This window comes from Etheostoma spectabile, unplaced genomic scaffold (assembly GCF_008692095.1).
Source record: "Etheostoma spectabile isolate EspeVRDwgs_2016 unplaced genomic scaffold, UIUC_Espe_1.0 scaffold00001416, whole genome shotgun sequence".
Taxonomy (NCBI): Eukaryota; Metazoa; Chordata; class Actinopteri; order Perciformes; family Percidae; genus Etheostoma; species Etheostoma spectabile.
Window position 1 is genome coordinate 106,063 of NW_022602749.1, and position 20,314 is coordinate 126,376.

General features: G+C 38.8%; 1 protein-coding gene across 1 annotated transcript in view; it reads right to left on the minus strand.

Annotated features, from left to right (window-relative positions):
• The window catches only part of LOC116675020 (uncharacterized), a 130,958-nt gene that overhangs the window by 97,608 nt on the left and 13,036 nt on the right, over positions 1-20,314 (minus strand). The window contains exons 2-11 of the mRNA XM_032507143.1: positions 14,479-14,540; positions 10,777-10,872; positions 10,600-10,677; positions 10,248-10,340; positions 9,350-9,552; positions 8,830-9,029; positions 5,604-5,704; positions 4,446-4,535; positions 1,495-1,608; positions 430-567 (exon numbers count right to left, since the gene is read on the minus strand). Of these exons, the coding sequence (XP_032363034.1) occupies positions 430-567; positions 1,495-1,608; positions 4,446-4,535; positions 5,604-5,704; positions 8,830-9,029; positions 9,350-9,552; positions 10,248-10,340; positions 10,600-10,677; positions 10,777-10,872; positions 14,479-14,540 (1,175 nt within the window). The remainder of the gene's footprint in view (positions 1-429; positions 568-1,494; positions 1,609-4,445; positions 4,536-5,603; positions 5,705-8,829; positions 9,030-9,349; positions 9,553-10,247; positions 10,341-10,599; positions 10,678-10,776; positions 10,873-14,478; positions 14,541-20,314) is intronic.

A 20,314-nucleotide genomic window follows, 5' to 3' on the forward strand; every position in this document is an offset into this window, starting at 1 on the left:
CTGTGCCGGGTGCAAGATAGGGCCCTTTGTCTGTATAGTTGCATGCAGACAGTACATGCATAGCGTTGCATATATGTGCACATAAGCGTCTTCATATATATGCATATATGAAGGATTCCACAATAAGGGTTGCCTGAGGACTTGGGGCAAGTGAAAAGCATCATCGGGCAAATTAATTTAAACAACCCACTTGCCCGTTTCCAAAGTTTCAATAGTAAAAAAAAAAAAACTATTTAACTAAGGGCCAGTAAAAACTGATTTCAAGCAAGTACAATTTTCCCTGACAAGGCAAGCAGACTCTCTAACCAAATTAAACCACATTAAAAAAGGTTAAACTGTCCCAATTTCAAACTTTAAGGCTTTAATCAAAGGCTTTAGAGTTTTTTTTTTAAAAGCTGGGATGGGGCAAGAGATTTAAGTGGAACTGACCTTGTCAGTGAGGGTGTCCCACGCCTCTCTGAGGGACTGCTGTTCCTCGCTCAGTTTCGAGGTTCGTCTCATCGCTGTCAACAATGGCATGATGGGACGTCGCTGCTCATTAAAAGACACCAGGAAGGTCTGAAATACCTTAAAGGATGGAAAATGACATCTTTAGTGGCACTCTTGTAAGGTTAACTCAAGGGCAAAAGGGATATATTGCCTAATTTTTAAGGATTTACTTTACTTTTTAGGAAAGATTCAGCAGGATATTGTTTGGATTAGATTGGAAAAGTGGTACATATTAGACTGGGTAAACCCCGCCCACTCCGCCGGCAATTTGATTTCGCCCTGCAGCTCGGTCTGGAAACCTGAACGTTCTCTTCAGTTTACAATTTTGCGGGAACCAATCACAAACTAGCTTATCTACCTGTCACACTATTGGCGGGTTTAACACAATGACGATAGAGAAGCAACCAAGCAGCTTCTTGTTTACATTCAACATAGCGGCCACCGTGTCACTACAAGTCATGTGAGTCGAGTGCAGATGTGAGTTGCGCATGCATCACTTTGCGACGAGAGCAAATGTGAGTTGCGTCAAACGCCACCGAAGCGCAGCAACCCGTTGATGTTGGTCCCTGGATAGTTGGTCTGATTGGTTGAACGACTATCCAATCGCGTACAGGCATTGGAACTACACCCGTTGGTCACGCCTCTTGTGCAGAGAAATTACAGAGCAGACTCCCCAGATCAATGCTCATTCTCAAATCTATTGAGCTCGGCTTGGTCTGGTGATAGCCAGATTAGGTACATATGGCATTGTGGTACAAAACATAATGAGAATGCTGCATAGTGAAGAAACAGCAGTAAGCTCTTAATAACTGAAAGCAACAGCCTTTTTTTAAAATATCAGCATTTGCAATTCAACTGGTGTGAGACAGAAGCTGCCAACTCTTGCTGAGAATGTATCTTTGGCCTGTTGTAACAATATAATATGAATTAGTTATTTAGTGATACTTAAAACGGCAGTAATGTTTCGCCATAATGGGTCCTGATAGGAACTGGCTGGAAACCTACGTGGTATCTCTCGGAGTAGCTTTCTCCCTCTGTGGAGTCCCATCCCTCCAGCAGCTCTTCGTAGGCCTGAACCAGCCAGCAGGTCACTTCCTGTGCCTTTTGATTAGGCGTCGCCTGGCAACAAAAAAGGTTATAGGCTGAGGCCAAATGAACAATTTAAGGCTAAACATAGTTTGATTTAGATATGTATCTGTATAGTTCTAGATGTGTATCTGGATAGCTTTATGATTTATCTGCATACAACAAAATACAGAAGAAAGACAGAAGCTGAACATTGCACAATTACACAGGTCCAATAAAGAAACATCAGAGGCACTATTTTATCATATATGGCAGCCAAGACAAAGAAATTAATACTTAAACATGGCTTCACATAGAAATCTTTGTGAAACAACTGTAGCTTTGTTTGTTTATTTGATCCCAAACATACTATACTTGATGGACAAACTGTAACTAAGGAATCCAGAACAGGTACAAAAGGTTAAACAGGTAAAAGATCTGCCCTACTCCATCTAGAGCACAAAACAAGTGTTATAATTGTGTATAAGCATGTTTCTATTTAAGTCTCACTGGCTCCCTGTCCCATTAAAGAATTAATTTAGATTGCTCTTTAATGTTTTATGTATAGCACATTGAATTGCCTTGTTGCTAAAATGTCCTATATGCAATAAACATGCCTTGTCTTTGCCTATTAGTCAGTAAACCAGAAGAGCAAAAGCAAAAAGCTTTCCCACAAGGCACCAACACAAGTCATGAGATCCTTGACACAACACATAATGGCAGCCGGTGTGCCAAAATGTCCCCAAGCCCATAAAGAGTTTGGATTTGGTAACAATGTCGTAATTTTTACTCATAAGAACATGAAACATAGACAACTGCCACCTTCTCTTCTACTATAGTATATATATACTATTTCTTCTACTGTAAATGGGGATGTTTGAGGCCATATTGCAGAAGTAGATATTATTTAATGCAATGTCTATGGTATGTATATAATGCGTAAAGAGTTCCCTGAGTTTTGGCAATGTTGTAGTGCTGTCTTGTCTCGTCAAAGAAAAAGGGGACTCTGGATTTTTTTTAAGACTCGTCAAGACCACAACTGCCCTTAAATATTTTATCAAGGCATTTCTCATGAGACACTTATGGCAATAAAAGAGGTAAACGAAGAATAATCTTAAGTTGTTTTATGTGGGTTTATGGGAATGTGCATCATTCAGATCAATTTGAGGGGTGCTTATATGTTATTGTGTCAGGCCGTGTGGAACTCGCACTGGTCAAGTCTCAGTCTCGATACACTGTAATCTTGGTGATGACTTGGTTTGGTATAGGTGGTCTTGATTTCAACACTGAATAGTGGCATTAAGATTTATTAGTTTCAGTTTTGTGCATTATAGAGTGGAAGAGCCACTATGTTTAGATGTATTTTTAGAAGTGTTTCTCAAATTTAAACTCCTCATTTTGCAGAAATAGTTTAGACTGGTCTCTCTCCCTAGACTCTAATTCCTCCTCTCACCCTATGATGTATCTTGCACGATTGTTGCTGAATTATTCCAATGTTCTAAAATGAACAACTCTTTGGTAGTAAAGTAACAACATAAAAAGTTATGATTAAAAAACTCAAATGTCTGCAGCAGCCACATCTATCATTGTAAATATCTGGTCAGAAACCAGAGCAGACAGTTGTTTTGTCCAATGTGACTAATCTGTTCTGAGTTGTGCAGCAGGCCCTACCAGCATCGAGGAAAAAGCAGATCTGCAGAGTAGATGCTTTATTCATCTAATCTAGTGGGAGGCAGAGAAACACACCCTTGCTGTGTCTTGGGATTCCTTCCCAAAGAACAGGGCAAACTAGTTTGATTCTGCATGATCCGTCTTGCTTTCAACCACCATATGATTGAAAGGTAATCATCAGTAACTGGGTCATCAGTAACTGACAATTAAATTTGAGAAGCTGCAGTGCCGTCCCAATAAACAACTTTCCTGGCGTGTCTTTACATGACATAATCATCAGCAATGAAATCAAAAGTTATTTGCGGGTGCTACGAGGGTGTGGTGCAGCTGTGTGACACGGCAGTATTGAGGCTGACAATTACACCAGCAAGCCAGGGTTTTCAACATTTAAGCATAAAGCAGTGACAGGTGGGGTGTTGCACTAACAGACATACAGTATAATCCGCCAGGTTTTTATATAACACGCCAGCTGTCAAGGCTGGTTGTATTTTTGTTTATTAGTGTTAATTTTGTCACCTATTTTAATTTAGTCTTAGTGTTAGTTTTAGTCATATTGAGTCATTAACACTAAAAGTCTTGTCATTTTAATCTAGTATTAGTCATAAGAGAACTCAGGTATCTTAGTCAAGTTTTAGTCAAAACATTTTAGTCTTTTTTATTATTATTATTATTATTATTATTATTATTTCTAATAACTATTTCAGTCAAATAGTGTTTCACACATCTCAAATATTGATTAAATGTCATAATTAGTTTTCTCACTCCCCCACCTTGCCACATCACTACCTGGATGTGTTTGCAAACAATAATGCATGTTGATTTAGTCTTAGTCAGCGTTTTTGGACATTGGTGTAGTCTCGTCATCGTCTCTTCTTCGTCATGGAAAAAAAGGTTGTTGACTAACATATTTAGCCTTGTCTGACAAATATAACACTATTGTTTTTTCATAAATGTATACATTTCTTTATCTATTTTTTCTGTTAATGTACAGTTATCTACTGATAATTTTTTTTATTCAAAATTGTATTATCTAACCACCCAAAGAGGTTGCTCACATCTCTTAAATACATTATGATTTCATTGGGAGATTTAAACATAACTTATGAACTATGACTTAGCTTAAGGTGACAATAAATTACAAGGTACTGTAATCGGAAGGTCAATAATCTGATGAAAAATGAGAAATAAAAACAGAGGTGAATCGTGACTGTCAGGTCTACCTGTCGCAGAGGTGAAGCAGAAATAGCAGGAGTATAGTGAACAGGCAGGTTGATAGGAGAAGGACTTTTAGGAAGAGTCAGGTATGGAGTCTAGGAGGAAAAAAAGAAGAGAGTAAACAAAAGGCAGAGATAAAGAGAAAATAGAAAAAATCCAAAACAAAGGATTATAGTGGAAATGCACATTGCAGAGATAATTGAAGGGCAATGTACAAACACTAACAAAAACATTAACAGCACTTCATGCTTATGATAACCAAACTTGGATACAGCTAAAATAATACCAATCTGAAAACAGTTTTATCAAATGTACTCTGCAAGCTGTGATTCATATCAATGCAACTTCCAAAAAACATTTAAGTCAAGACTGATTTCTTGGAGGCTGATATCATATCTCTGTCTGCATTTATTCTGACTAACTTGCAAAAATGAAATGACAGAAAGAGTGCACTCGAGGTAACAAGCAGACTTCAGTGTTTACAAGACTGATTGAGGCACTAGAGTTGACAGAAGCTGAACAGAAGGAGTTGTGGAGTCTGTAATGAACAATGCGTTTATTGTTCCACTGTTAAATGCCCCACCTCTGGTTTATATCTTTAGAACAAGTATTTAATGACTAGATTTAAAGCTTTTCTTCTAAACGTGTGTGTGATTACATACACATGCTGCATATATCTATCTTTATACTTAAAAATTGATTTTGGCAAGACTTCAAAATTATCAGTCTTGCAAACATAAATATTGAAGCACATTAAAGAAAAAGAACCCACCAAGCATTGATTTAGTGATTTGCAAGCCAAAAATGGGCAAAATCTGGTTGCAATAAAAGTTTTGTTTAGCTATCTAGGTTGAATAATACTGTTGCTGTTGAAATATGCCTTATGCTCTAGACTTCTTTTGATCTGCAAATCACAAAATCAATGCAAACCAAACAGGACTGGATTAGACAGAGCTTAGCTGCACCCTTATTTTTGACAATCGACTGTCGCAGTTAAACAGTTGAAAACATCATGAGCAGAATCCTAAAACCTACCCGAGCTAGTTGCCAGAACCAGACACTCCACAGACTTTAAAAAGTATTGGCAAATGCTCTACAGTGTAAAATAGTGCCCTGTGTTGCTTGATGTTTGTCTAGAAAAAAAAAATATGTGTGATACAGACCTGCATTTCTTCCTCTGGCACAGGCAGGTCTTTCGAGTACTGCAGGAACTGGGCCACATAGGTCATAATGGACTTCTCATCAGGGTCCCGAACGTCCACATCTGCATCCACATCACAATCCTCCATGATTATTCTCAAACTACTGTCAAACGTCTATACTAACACATGAGCATGCTCCTGAAGCAAGTGGAGTTGGAGAACGGAGGTTTAGCTTCTCTCTCTATTAAACATTGGGCTGATAAAAGTCTGCCCATATACTCACAGGCAAAGTGAAACAAGTCAGGGTTTTTATATAAGAGTGGAGCAAACAGCAAGTGAGTCAGTAGATCGCCGTCCCACTTGCCCTCAGGCTCGCTAAGCACGGCTCTGTCACAACACTCAGTTACACTCACACAGATTCACATGGCACAACATCAATGACTGCTACACAAGTATGTCAGAGAGAGTCACATGATCCGCTCGACAAAGATGGTGCCTTAAGGTTTAGCTCCTGGCCCAACCTTGCCAAATAGTTGTGTTATATGGTTCCAACCTCCAATATTTTATCACTTTGTGCTTGATAGAGTCATTTAAAGCAGAATGTCAAACAAGAATAAAACCCATTGCGAAAATCAGTTGCCATTGCAGAGGCCTTACTGGAGAAACAAAACACTACTTTGAACCACGTTTTTCTCAGATTCAGTCTCAAATTCAACAGGTGGGGATTGACAACGACAAGAAGCTAACTGCTATCCATGCCAAGCTAGCATCTCTAACTGCAAGCCTTGGCTCTATCAGATCTGATGTGAACAATCTAAAAACTACCGTGGACAGCAACTCATGTATACTTGATAGCCATGGCCACGCTTTTCAAGAGCTGGAGGTGAAGCAATATCCACATCGTCGGGCGGAAATAGGGGTTAGAAGGCTCTAATGCTATTCAATATTTCTTGCGTTCTCTGCCTAAGTGGTTCCCGAAATTGGCAGATGTTCATGATGTTTCTGCTCGCAATTCAATCATCTCTGCTAATATCCCCATTGTTATTTAGTTTGAATATTTAGGCATTGAGGTTTTCCCTTGCTTAAACCAGATTGTTAAGCACAACTATTCTGTTGCTCTGAACGTATTAAAAAATATGGAAAGATGGATGGTTTTCCCCATGTCTATTCAAGCATGTATCTCTGTGGCTAAATTAATGTTTTACCCAGGATTATTTTTGTGAGCTCTATGCTACCTCTTTCCTTTCCTTATGATTATTGGCATAAATTACAATCAGCAATATCTAAATTTATCTGGAAAGGAAAGTGGCCGCAACTTAAGATGTCTACTCTACAGAAGAGGAAAGAGGATGGTGGTCTCTCAGTTCCCAACTTTAAACATTATTTTTGGTCCTTTGTGTTAAGATCCCTCCTTACCTGGTTTAACCCAGATATGTCTGTTTGCTGGTGAACCTTTGAAAATGTTATGACAGAGACTTGGTCACTCCATGACATTCTTTTTGCTAATGGCATGCAGTGTCCCCTTGCAGAGACCTCTGCCCATCCCTCCCATCCGGACAATATTTACCATGCAGCCAAAAACCTGTGATATGGTATCAAAGTTTTCTTAGTTTGTGATATCTGGCCTCTTTGGCCTTCCTATTGAGTGGATCTGGGTACACAAATGCCCAGGCCTGAGTATCGATCTTGACTGGCATGATGTCTGGTCTAACATTCCAGAAGTTTCACGCAATCCAGACCCAAAAAAAGAATCTTTCACTCCTATGTACGAAAGCATTTCTTGCAAGTAATGAGTAACGAAGACGCTTAGGGGAGATGTAGTGATGTAAAAGCATACATTTTGTTTTGGAAAAGTAGTGCCAAAAAAGTGAAAGTTTCCAGAATTATAAATAACGAAGTAAAGTACAGATTCGTGAAAATTCTACTTAAGTTAAGTAACAAAGTCTTGTACTTTGTTACATTACAACACCGCATAATTGAAAGAGTGTTCGTAGCAAACCAGAAGGTGTGGAGGGATGAGCTACACAAGCAAAAGACTGAAACAGAGCTTTGTTGAAACTAAGTGCAACTGTAGTAAACCGACTGTGTAAGACTGGCGAATAAGTGAAACACATACAGTATGTGTGAGTCTGTGTTGTAAAAGTCATAATTCTGCAGTGGCATCAATTGCAAATAAATTAAATAATAAATTCTTAAAAAGCTTCTTGATTCTCTTGCTTTTACAGTGCTAGAAGCGGGAAACTTAGCTAAAGTTCCATCAGGAAGACTACCTTGACTCACTCATTTTATTGTCATCTCTTCTATACGGTGGGCATTCAATAAGTAGTCCAACCAGATCTTGCATGATTTCTCTTAGGCAATCATATTGTTACCGTCAAACTTTAAAATTCGCTCTCCACTGTGCTGCTGTCAGTGTCATTTCAGTAGTCTCGCATTGCCAGACCTTCAGAGGAAGCTCTGGCTAGTCCACACAGCATCAAGGGATGGGAGAAAAACATGCTCTGGTTTACTGGCATGGCACTCACTGGCATACTAGCAACATTGCCTCTGCAAAATAGCCTAAGGAAGGAATTTGTTTTGGTGATATGTACGTTTGTAAGTTGTTTTAATTGTGCACAGAAAAGATTGGACAGATAGCAATTACAACACAAAGAAAGCGGAAGGGGATGGACGTCCTTCTGAAAAGAGGGACACCCGGCGAAATTTCTGCCGGCACCGGAGCAATCCCGGAAGTGAATCATCAACGATATAGACTATCATTTCAGTACAAACAGATGTGACACTCCTCCCCCCCTTCACCTCCAGTCTCCATCATATCAGCGCCCAGTCCTGCTCCACACCCATCATCCAGGTCAGCCACTCTCTCCACCACCACCAGTGTCTACACCCAAGGGGGAAATATGCAGAACTGATCGCGGAATCACAACCCCCCTAAAAATATCATGATGGGGCCTAATCCACAAAGACTTTTCTCAAATTCTTTTTTATCATGCACTTAAATAAAAACAGATTGTTCAATCTAAATAAAGTATCTGCTGATTGAAATGAACTATAAGTCTTTTTCACACAAAAAAGAGCAATGATGATAAAATTGAGCTGTGTTTTACAAATGTTGGCAAGTTTGATATAATATTTGGTATAATATTTCTCTTATATCTGGCAGGTCCAGGGACAGTGAGTTCAACGTGACATCCTTGAATGCACATATAATACTTTAGCACCTCCTTATATTTGCTGAATAACTCACCATCAGGGTCCAGCAGGCGGGGGATTCTCAGCTCCTTCTCTGCAATGTGGAAGGCCTCCTCCAAGTTCTGCTTGTTGCTTCTGGTTCTGGCTTTGGACAGATCCACCAGGTCAGGGCGCAGAGCGTACTGGATGGCCAGAAAGACCACTCCACTCCTCCAGCTTGCTTTGAAGTCTTTCACATTTATGGAACAACCAGCTCTGAGGGGAAACAGATAATTAGATTTTTCTGTTAAATCCTACACACAGGCGCTTTAAGATCAACAGGCAAGCTGAAATGGAAAGTACTACAATTTTGAACACAGAATGAAAGTGTAAAATAATGCCCAGATCAGGTTTTGGTCTTTAGACCAGACCTGAAGATGACAAGAGAGGTCCCTGTGTGAGAATCCATCAATCCTTACATCCCACACTTTGCCGACAACAGAAGAGTGGCATCTATTAGAGGTTTGTTCAGGTTCAATATATCAATGTGACCCTACATAAACTCATTCATAGCACTCATTTGACTGGGTGCTTACTTGTGACACTGTTCCCGAACCCACAGCAGTAGGGCCTTCCTGGCAGAAACCCTGAAACGGTTGTGTAGTGGTGAACCTCTAGGAGGAACAGGACTGCTGCTGGCCGAGCGGCTTGACAGGGTGGAGCGCGAATCCAGAGTGGCCAAGGACTCCATGGAGGACTGGCGAGAACTGAACGAGAGACTGCTGGCCAACTCCTCAATCTAAGTAAACCACCAACACAGTTTCTGTTTAACATCTTATTAATTTATATTTGAAAACCAGGGCTGTGCAAATAACCAAATTTTGATTGCAATTTTGATTTCATCTTTAAACGATCACTAAAACAAAGAAATCAAGAAAAACGATTATTGTGCACATAACATTTTGCAAAGACACTCCTATTTTGTCTTGTGTTCTGAAGGGGGATTCAAAAAGTTAAACGGGAAAAGTATTAAGGGACATTTCACAGTTTAAGTTGATTTCTTTAGCAGTTTCCCTGTTTATTAAGTTCAATAAATGCAACATCTTTCCCAATTGCAATGCAATGAATTGTGTTGAATAATCATGATTTAGATATTGACCAAGATAATTGCATTTAGATTTTTTCCATTATCGAGCAGCCCTATTGGAAACTGAGTAAAAGTTTTTTAAAAAGTGGACAAAACAACAAGCAAGATGAGGGAAGGTAAACCATTCCTAACTCAGAAAAGAAGAAACTTAACATCACACAAATCACACCAGAATCCTGTGGGACATCTCTTGCTTACACAAAACATATGTTTTAGTTGTTATGCTTAAATAAATTTATAAATTAAAAAAAATAATAATTTTGGTCAGTTGAGATCACAGTGGAAAGCCAACAAGAAAATATGAAACACAACAGACACAAATAGAAAAGTAAACATATTAAACTCACATGATACTGTAGAATGATTGTCCATATGAGGCCAAGAATGATTGACGGTTTACCATCAATAATGTCAGGAATGTGTATGTTGACTAGTTTGATCTGGGGAAGAAAACAAAATACTTTTCAAACTTGCAAAGTCCGTCTTGATACATTACAAAGGGAAAAAAACAGACGAAGTAGAAGGTATCACATTTTGTAGTTTCAAATTTTGACTTGTAAACATAACAATTACTGTCATGTTAAATGACCAAATCTGATGCCAAAATGCATCATGCTTGTGGTTTTGTCAATGTCAGTAGTAAAGTTCTCACTATTTGGCTGGTGATAAGTTAAAGGGCTGCTTTAGTGTGTCATTTACCGATTTCTGCTTAAGAAAGGAAAGGGCCTTCTCAATGTTGCTCCTGTGCTGAAACATTCCCCTGCCTCTCTCCCGACTCTGGAAAAGCCAACCAGAAAGTCAGTTAGCTGGTTCATTCCAACGGTCAGCTGTTGGTTGGAAAGCATGTGAAGTTGTGAACTGCGCGAGCAAACTCACAAGGCGCTGGCCGCTCATCACCTCCAGCAGGTCCAGCAATTTGGAGCCATCACGGAAATCATTGAATAGATCCAGGACCATACATGGTGGCCTCCGCTGTCACAACACATACATTTAGGTTCACATTTGCAGATATAAAACACTCAAAGAGCTTTGCCAAGGCTGCAACATCTATTCTGCAAATGGAAGGTTAGCATGTAGACAGGTACAGCATCTACTTTTGATTACATTTTTGTAAAATAAGCCATGTTTACAAAAACTCGGTGATTTTACTCGCTTACATGAACTTTCCTTTCACACTCAGTAGAATATGTACCAAAATTGATGAACAAAGACATTTTTCTGTACAACAAGGTTGTTAGGATAGAAATCTGTGAGGCATGCAGCTCTGATATTTTCCATGTTCATGTGGTTGATGCTAAAAGATGACTTGTGACATGCTATAAAAAATCAGTTAAACTTTAAAGCACGTGGTGGACAAGCTCAACAAAGCAGTTTGTTAAGATTCTAAGAAGCTGAGATTTTGTAGATAGTAAACATCCTCCAGATAATGATGATTATTTTAGTTTTAGTATTTGGATCTGAAAGCTCATAAATCATTGTTTGGATCTTTGTCATGCAACAATAAATGATTGCCAAGACGGGGACACACACACACACAATTTATCAAAGATGACTGCACCACTATAATAAAAATCACTCTGCCCCAATTTTGAACCAATCAGGAAAGCATACCCCCATAGTCTGTCACAATAAACACTATGTGGCCCTGCCCTGTCATTTTATTTGGTAAATATAATTATCAACCTAATGTTTAACTATAGGCCATTTATCAAATTTTTGCATAGTTGTCATTTGCTTGTATTTGCTCACTGACAGAGGAAACCTGATCATGATCAACCAGATCTGATCATGGATATATTTGTGTCAGCATACACTGTATAACAATAGGTAACAAGTTGCAGCACAGAAATGTCAAAGATATGTTAAAGGTCTTTAAAGTGAAGACATGACATAATCAGAGAGTGCTGGGATGTTTATGTCCAGTGCAGTTCATACAGTATCCTGATCACATTTTTTAATAACCAAATTTAGTAATCTCCAAAATTGTTATGTTAAATGCTAAAGATAACATAATATTATGTAGAGGGGAATTGTTTGTGCAGCAGTTGCAGTACAAAGTAGGAAAAAGTGCAGATATAACGCATGTTATATGTGTTTAATGTTGAAAATACATATACTTTCTATATTTCTGCTGAGAAATTGCAATCAGTAAGCGACGATACCCATTAGCAGCATTAGCAGCACCTGTGAGTTTATCATGTGACAGCAAAAATGCAAAAGGGGGAGCAGTGTGTCCTGTATGTCCCTTACCGGCTATTGGATTTCAAGATGGCGCATGAATAAGGAGCGTCTACCCCAGTTTACGCAAATGTAAAATTTCAAGCCAAAAAAAATACTTGGAATTGATGGTAGTGGTCAATATTTATGAAAAAGGACAAGTTTGTGAACGGGCAACACAGATTTTGAAAATAAACAACTAAACACATTAAACGCTGGACCTTTAATGGGAGCCTCTTAGACCATGACCTTTATTAACCTCCACAAGTAACATATAGGAGGAACATACGGATATGAAAACAACACCTTAAAAGTCCCTTAGTAGCCTATAAATGACATGAACAATAGAGTAATTTACTCAGTAGAAAAGAATAAATAACTTTCTCATGAACAGTTGATCATGAGGTTTCTGATTCCATGCATGTTTTAAATTATGAATACCAACTTTTGCCTTCTACCAGGCAATCTGGAGTCTCTTCGTTTAGATACAATAGGCTTAAGAACTCTTTTATACATCAGTCTATCCTGTTGCTAAATAAAAATCAGTTGGATACCAATTAAGATCGAGATCTGAGAGTATCATGAAACATCTTTATCTTTCATGGCTGTTGATAGCTCTTCATCTTTTGTAACTTTGTGTATTCTGCTTTTTCCTTTTTTTTGTTTTCTTGGGATTTCAGTGTAAACTGAGAATAAAGTTGTACCGTATTGTTTCCTGCACACCAGAATAACCTGCGCTTACTAACACTGCTGAATCAGCGACCTAGGACCTTCCAAAGTGGACTCAGATAATTATTTAAAGAAAAATGTATTATGTGAACAACAGTCAAAGGATTAAAAATTATCTCCAGCATTCAGCCACTGAGTGCCCCAGTGTGCCAAGAGCTGGGTGCATGAAGGGGGTGTGACTGGTGAGTGGTGGTGGCCGTCTGTTGCTGTCTATCTGTGTGCTGTGAACCTTGCTCCTCAATGCTATATTTATGTTCACAGTCCACCCCCCTCCCCCCATCCCACTATTACACTCACAACTGACCTCTAACAGGAGCTGCTGCTGCTGACTAATGTTAGGAGCTGGTTATAGAAAAAGATCCAAGCGTGAAAGAAAGTGAGAAAAAGACAGTGGCCTGTGCTGTCTCAAATTTCCAAATTCAGGCATGTTGGATTTCCTGTTAACACAACTGAGAAAATCCCTCTAATGGTGATAACAAGATGGATGTGGTGGTGTTTTATAAGGTTTGATTTGGCACGTGTAGCATCACAAAGCTCATAGATTTATTTTGTTTTCCTTTGCTCCTTGAGGTCTTTCATCAGAATTTCATGTTGTCAGCTCACACAACACAGCGGATAGTGTCACAGGAAGTCAATATCAAATCAAATGTGCTGTTCTCATGAGCTTCCCTCCTCCCCCAATATGTACACTGAGGGTACAAAATGTCAGGTATTTGTACAATTTTAATGCAAATGAATTCTAATGCAAAATGCAGTTTTTTTCTCAATTATAAAACAAATTGACAAATAAAAGGATAAAAAGTAAGACAATGTAAACGGTAGAGAAATTTTAAGAATTAAAAAATAAAAACTATCAATATCGATTTTGCAAAAGGAGCTACAGTTTGCCTGCAGGGAGGATGTTCTTAATGTTTTGTGCACAAAATGCCTGTATGTCTTTGCAATGTGATATCTTTATGACCTGATTTCCCTACAGGAAGTATTACATTGCAGCCTATATTAACTATTACATACTATATACAAAAGCATTTTGAATTAAAAGGATTCTTTTACAAACAAAGATAATACTATTGACAGCAAACATTCTGTTCTGGTTTTACTGAGAGGCTTCTACATAAACTATTTTTTTTATTTTTAAGTAATATGCATGCACATGAGTATTGAGTAACTGATAATCCCTCAACGCATGCCCTCACATGTTTTTGCTCACTTGCACTTTGTTATTTAGCTGCATCAGCTTAGCTTAAGGAGTGGAAATTACCGTGTATAAATTGCAATACTATGACTGAATATAAGTGCTAAGATATAAGATAAAAGGTGATAAAATGTTAAGTAGAGTTTGATTTAAAACCAACATTTTAAGCTTACTGGTGTGTTTGTGTTTCTCTGGTTTTGTTTAAAGCCTCCATTTATTGTGAGATGTAGCCAACAATGTGTGTTAATTATCAGTAGACTCACTGTTAAGTTATTAATAATCTATAAAGCTTTGAAGCAGGAAGTGATGCATGTTAGTTTTCTCACTATAATAATGTAGACTGATCCCTCAACACATTGCAGGTCTTTTGTACATGTTTTCTTAATGCTTCTTTGCAGCGCAGAACACAAGGACATATTTGCTTGAAGTCGGATCACCTTTGCCAGTTGAGCGTTGACCCAGTTGGTGAAGGTCTTCTTCTGGATCTGTTCTTGTTCCACTGTTAAAGAAGAAACACACAATGTCAAGTATTATTTATGTACATCATCCCATCAAAAGAGCCGATCATTTAGGTAGTGCAAATTTAAATATAGGAATTAAGGGCATAATGCTTTACATGAACTATTTATATTGAGTTGAGCAGTCTAAATTTTCTCGATTGCTAATATTATTAGCAACAGTGTGTGCTGTATATCTCACTAGTTAATGCCTCTTTCACACCAATAACCAGGGTCTACTCTTGTTCAATCCCTCTTTTGTCAATTCTAAACAGGCCAGTACATGGGTTGATGACAATTCAAATATGACCTGGGTCACTAAAAAGGTGTATTAAAGTGCGGGGGGGCACAGGGCTGCCTGTTCTGGCAATTTCCCCAGCACTTGTCACATGATCTACTAATGTTTCCATGATGACTATCCCAAATTCTGATACCATGGAACCAGCACTGCATTATTATATAAAAACGTGCTCTGGTTTGGTAGCGCTTAGCGCCAGACAAAATAACGATGCTTCTTGAAGTCTCAAAAAATAACTTGTTTTGGTGGAACATGTAAAAGTATTCAAAAGTAGCTAGCTGTCTGGATTTATCCTGCAGAGATCTGAGGAACAGTTAACCATATTCCTCATAAATCAACCAGAGTTTAGAATACCAACAGAGAAAGTGCAAGGTGACGGACATCTGGCCGAACGAGGGACATCCGGTATATTGTCGTTGATATAGACAATATTTGGATATACAATTTGTTTAAAATTAAAACAAGTGAAATTAATAATGAATGTGATATTTTACTTAGCACAATTGCACTGTGTTGTTCTATCCTAGCCAATATTGCCTATATTTCTATACAGATTTTCTGTATGCTGTATTCGGATAAAATACCCCCAAACCAGACCTCAACCCCTCTCATTTTCAAATATGTGGTCAAGCTTCCTCATTTCTAATTCAAAGGTTTGAGACACTGTCAACTTTAACCAGAAACACATTGCATTGTTCTACAAAATCAACGTGCATTCATGGGTTTATGTGGCGGTAAAACATGGCTCCTCTGGAGGGTGAAACATACAGAAACGAGACCAACTGAGTTTCCAAGATAGTTATGGAAGACAGAATGGAAGCACAAATCCAAGCACACAGGGTCAACCAATGTTTCTTTACTTAAGTAAGCTGAAGGCCTGAAAATAGTTCCCATTTGTTCAGTAAAAAATATCACATCGCCCTACCTATTTCATTGTGCAATTCATTTCAACTGCAGGCAGTAGGGGCACACCTATTGAAAAATTTGCCAGGTGTTTACGACTATAATAACTTTGCCTTTTAAAGGCAGGTTATTATTGTAGCTAACAGGCTTGGCTAATCCATTTGGAAAACCTTTGGGCATGGTAATCAAACAGAGGTATGTGGTCTGTATTGCTTAAACAAGCAGAGAGCATCAGTGCAATAATAAAAGCCACAGAAAATAATTCAGCACACACAGAGCTGCAAGCAAGTAATCTTCAGATAAAACTCATACAGAATTGAAAGGGTTTTAAAATTATTTTAACTAGGATGTCAGTTTGCAATACTTTTCAGACCTACATCTATACATCTGGAATATGTTTTAAAGCCCTTAAAGTAGATTCAAAATTTAATTGAAGTTGCACACACACTGACTTCAACTTAGGCCTGTCACGATAACAAGTATTGCTGGACGATAAATTGTCCCAGAAATATGGCGATAAACGATAATATTGTCTCAGTCTCTGTTAACAAAAAATGCACTGGAAAAGCACAATCAAAAACAATAAAATGGAAATTAAAAACCACACACAACCAAAACAATAAAAAAATGGATGTGAACAAAATTGCACTTCTTTGTTCAAATAAAGCAAAAGTGAACTGCAGTGTGTTTGTCCACAACAAGGTGTGCACCAAGGACAGGAGAGAGAGAGAGAGAGAGAGAGAGAGAGAGAGACTTCTGACTTCTATAAAACTTTTACAGATATCTTGGCAAAACCCAGGCTTGACATGTTCAATCAAATCCTTGAGACTGATTTATTGCCACAGTCCCTACGACAAGCGTCTATTTCCTTAATCTTAAAGAAAGACAAAGATCCACTTGAATGTGGCAGGGGGGATTGAGTCAAAAATGTTATTGTTTGCCAACAATGTCATACTTTATCTTTCAGATCCAGCTACGTTCCTCCCTGGAGTCCTTTAGTGTATTGAGCAATTTGGTGCAATCTCTGGGTATAAACTGAATATTAGCAAGAGTGAATTGTTTCCTATAAATATTACTGCAGAGACCCTCAATCCATCAACTGTTCTCTTCAAACTTGCACAGAATCAGATATCTGGGAGTTACGTTCCCCTGAAAATACTCAGATATGCGTAAAAATAACTTTATTTCCGCCCTTGAGTGCACAAGACTTGATTTTGCCCATTGGTCTTCTCTCCCCCGTCCCTTATGGGCTGTGTAAACTCAGAATGAATGTGCTACCTAAATTTCTTTACCTTTTACAAACAACATCAGTCATGAGGCCTCATGCAGACCAACATCTCTTGAGGCACTTGCCTGTGCTCTGCTGAATAATGCATTTGGGGTGTGGCACAGGAGGGGTATTGCTGTATTTAAAGATCTTTACATAGACAAAACATTTGCCTCTTTCGCTCAACTTTCACTTAACTTCCAGCTCCCCAAAAATCTCCTCTTAAGATACTTCGAGATCCAGGCATTTGTTCGGAAGAACTTTAAAAGGTTTTCCATCACTCCTATCTGAAACTATTCTGGATAGTATCTTCCAAACCAACCCGCGCACCAGCCACCTGTATGCCCTTATTGCCAATTCCACATCATCTGTGAATCTAACTGTAAGGCATTGGTGGGAGACTGAATTTGACTGTAGGTTTGAGGACGATGACTGGATTGAAGTTTTACACAGAATTCACTACTCCTCCATCTGTGCATGCCGCTGTCTCATCCATCTTAAATTTGTTCAAAGAATATATTGGACTAAAACCAGACTTTCTAAAATTAAGCCTGACATTGACCCTATATGTGATAGATGTAGACAGGCCCCAGCAACATTGATGCACATGTTCTGGCTCTGCCCCACCTTAATTACTTTTTGGAAATCTATACTAAACACTATGTAAGGCCTTTAACACAACTACATCAATTGACCCCTCTCCATTCGTCGCACTTTTTGGCCTCCCTCCTAAAGACGTACCTCTCTCTAAACTTCAGAAAGATGCACTGGCTTTTGCCACTTTGATTGCCAAAGGGCTGATTCTTACAGCCTGGAAATCCCCACGGCCACCGTCCTTTATACACTGGATGAGAGACCTAATGAACTGCTTACATCTGGAGAAAATTAGACACACAAGACAAACTAAAGCAGAAAACTTCCACACAAGTTGGGGACCTTTTATATCCATCTTTTTCTCCCTCATCCCTATTGATCTTTCTCTCCTAGTGGCTCCCCAAACATAACTCGCTACTTGCTCCCATAAACTCAACCTAATCCCATTCTAAATCCCCTTTTCCCCTCATCCTTTTTTCTTTTAATAATTGTAATTAATATTTAATCTTGTTTTTTAATTTAATGTGTTTATATGTGTGTCTGTATGTCTGAGTATATCTGTCTTGTTCAAGTTGTGTTTATTAATTTTCAGTGTTGCTATATGGATAGTGGGAGGAGGGAGGGAATATACTTTGTTAAGTCTACATTGTATATTGTTTTCATCCGGTGTTATTTCAAGAAAATAATAATAACAAAGTTGAGAAAAAAAAGGTAACTGAACATTGTAGTGGTTATAACCTTATCAGTGACTATGTACCTACATGGAAACGGGCCAAATAATGTCTGTGGCTTGCACAGTGATAGCATTACTGAAGGCTAGCTGTAGTCTTGCAGTGAAGTCCCGGTGTAGCAGGAAAAGGTGTGCAGATCGCTCTAAGAACAGACAAGGATGCCGGTCGTGACTGATACTACCACAGAGATTGAAACTGCCAAGCCTCCTACTCACCAACACCAGATCGATCAAACACAAAATCGATGATCTACAATTACGCTCGGAACTGCTGCATGATGTTTATCACAGAAACATGACTGAACACATGGCAGCTAGCAGCTAACAGGGCGAGCTAGCTATCAGCACGATAGAGACATGGGATGTTCTTTGCATTTTGTGTCTGTTAAGAGGGACAAAGGCACTCTAAAACTGGCCCGACCACTGCTGTTTTAGCTGAGTGGAAGCTCCTAGACATAGCTGCAGCTACTCTGTGTTGACCGCACCAATTTGGCTCATTTTGTTTTTTCTATTAACTGTACTTGCATATCTATAGCAATCAAGATTAACTTAAAAATGTAACAGAATTCTCCTGTCACATACTCAAAATTTTAAGGGTTTTGGGAATAGGTGCACAAAAAAGGCACGCTAGAGCCCCTTACAAAACTTTAAAAAATTAAGCCCCTCCAAGCACACGCTACTTTGGGTCGTAACAACGTACAAAAAAGCTCATTGGAGCAATACCCTAAACCCAAAAGGAAGTCCACCATTTTGAATGGAAAAGTTTGAAATTAGTGTGATTTTGGCCATTTCCACATGTCATACTTTAAAAAACTCCTCCTAGAGATTTCATCTGACTTCAAATTTGGTCTTTACCATCTTAAAACATTAAAGATGAAAACCTTTTGTCATAGGGCATGGCCTTGGTGGGACGAACATTTATTGCGTTTTGCCATCAAAACAGGCAGTGGGTGTACATTGTCCAGTTGGCTCGAAACTTTTCAGGATTCATAAGTGTCCAACACGGAGGAAATCTACATGCTGATATTTACTCAAAGTCATAACACCCCATAGTGGCAACAGGAAGTAGGCCTAATAGTCAAGGTCCTATACTTTAACAAACTTCTAGAGATTTCATCAGATCAACTTCAACGGTCTGTCCTGTCCAACAGTGTGGGCATGGCAGCCATTTTGAGCATTTACTGATGAACAAAAAATGTGTTGTAACTTTAGTGTACATTGTCTAATTTGGCCAATTTTTCTCATGATTGACAAGGGTCCAGGCCTGAGGACATTTATAGGCCAAAATTGATTTTTGGTCATAGCACCCCCTGCTGGCAACAGGAAATCAGTCATATATGACAAACATCATCCGATTTACATGGAACTTGGGTGGTCTACATGTGAAATTAAGCCACCCCCTATGCTTTAACCATGCCCATTTACTCAGGCCACGCCCTTTCCATAATATTTGAACCGTTTGTGAGAGGTGTCATTGAACTCAGCAGAGAATTCCTTCTTCATTGTTGATGTTTGCCCCGCCCCATACGCCCAAAAAATGTTTTATGTACACTGTTGTGTGAGGTATCATTGAACTCAGCAGAGAATTCCTTCTTCATTGTTGATGTTTGCCCCGCCCCATATGCCCAAAAAATGTTTTGTGTACACTATTGTGTGAGCTATCATTGAACTCAGCAGAGTTTGTTCTCCATTGTTGATGGTTTGGGTTAGCCAAAACGCCCCCTTTCACCGCTAATGAACTCTATGATGTAGAACCTTGGATGAGGTATCATTGAACTCTGCACAGAGTTCCCTTTTCGTTGTTGACAATTTGTAGTGTCAGCCTTAATTTAAGACTGAATTTGGTTTTTACTCTTAAAGCTTTAGTGCGTAAGTTTATGATATTACTGAATGTCCGTTACATTCAAGCCATTACCAAATGAGATGCTACAAAGCTAATTAGGATCAGCTCCACACAACTCTGTATTTCTCAGTGGCTGAATCT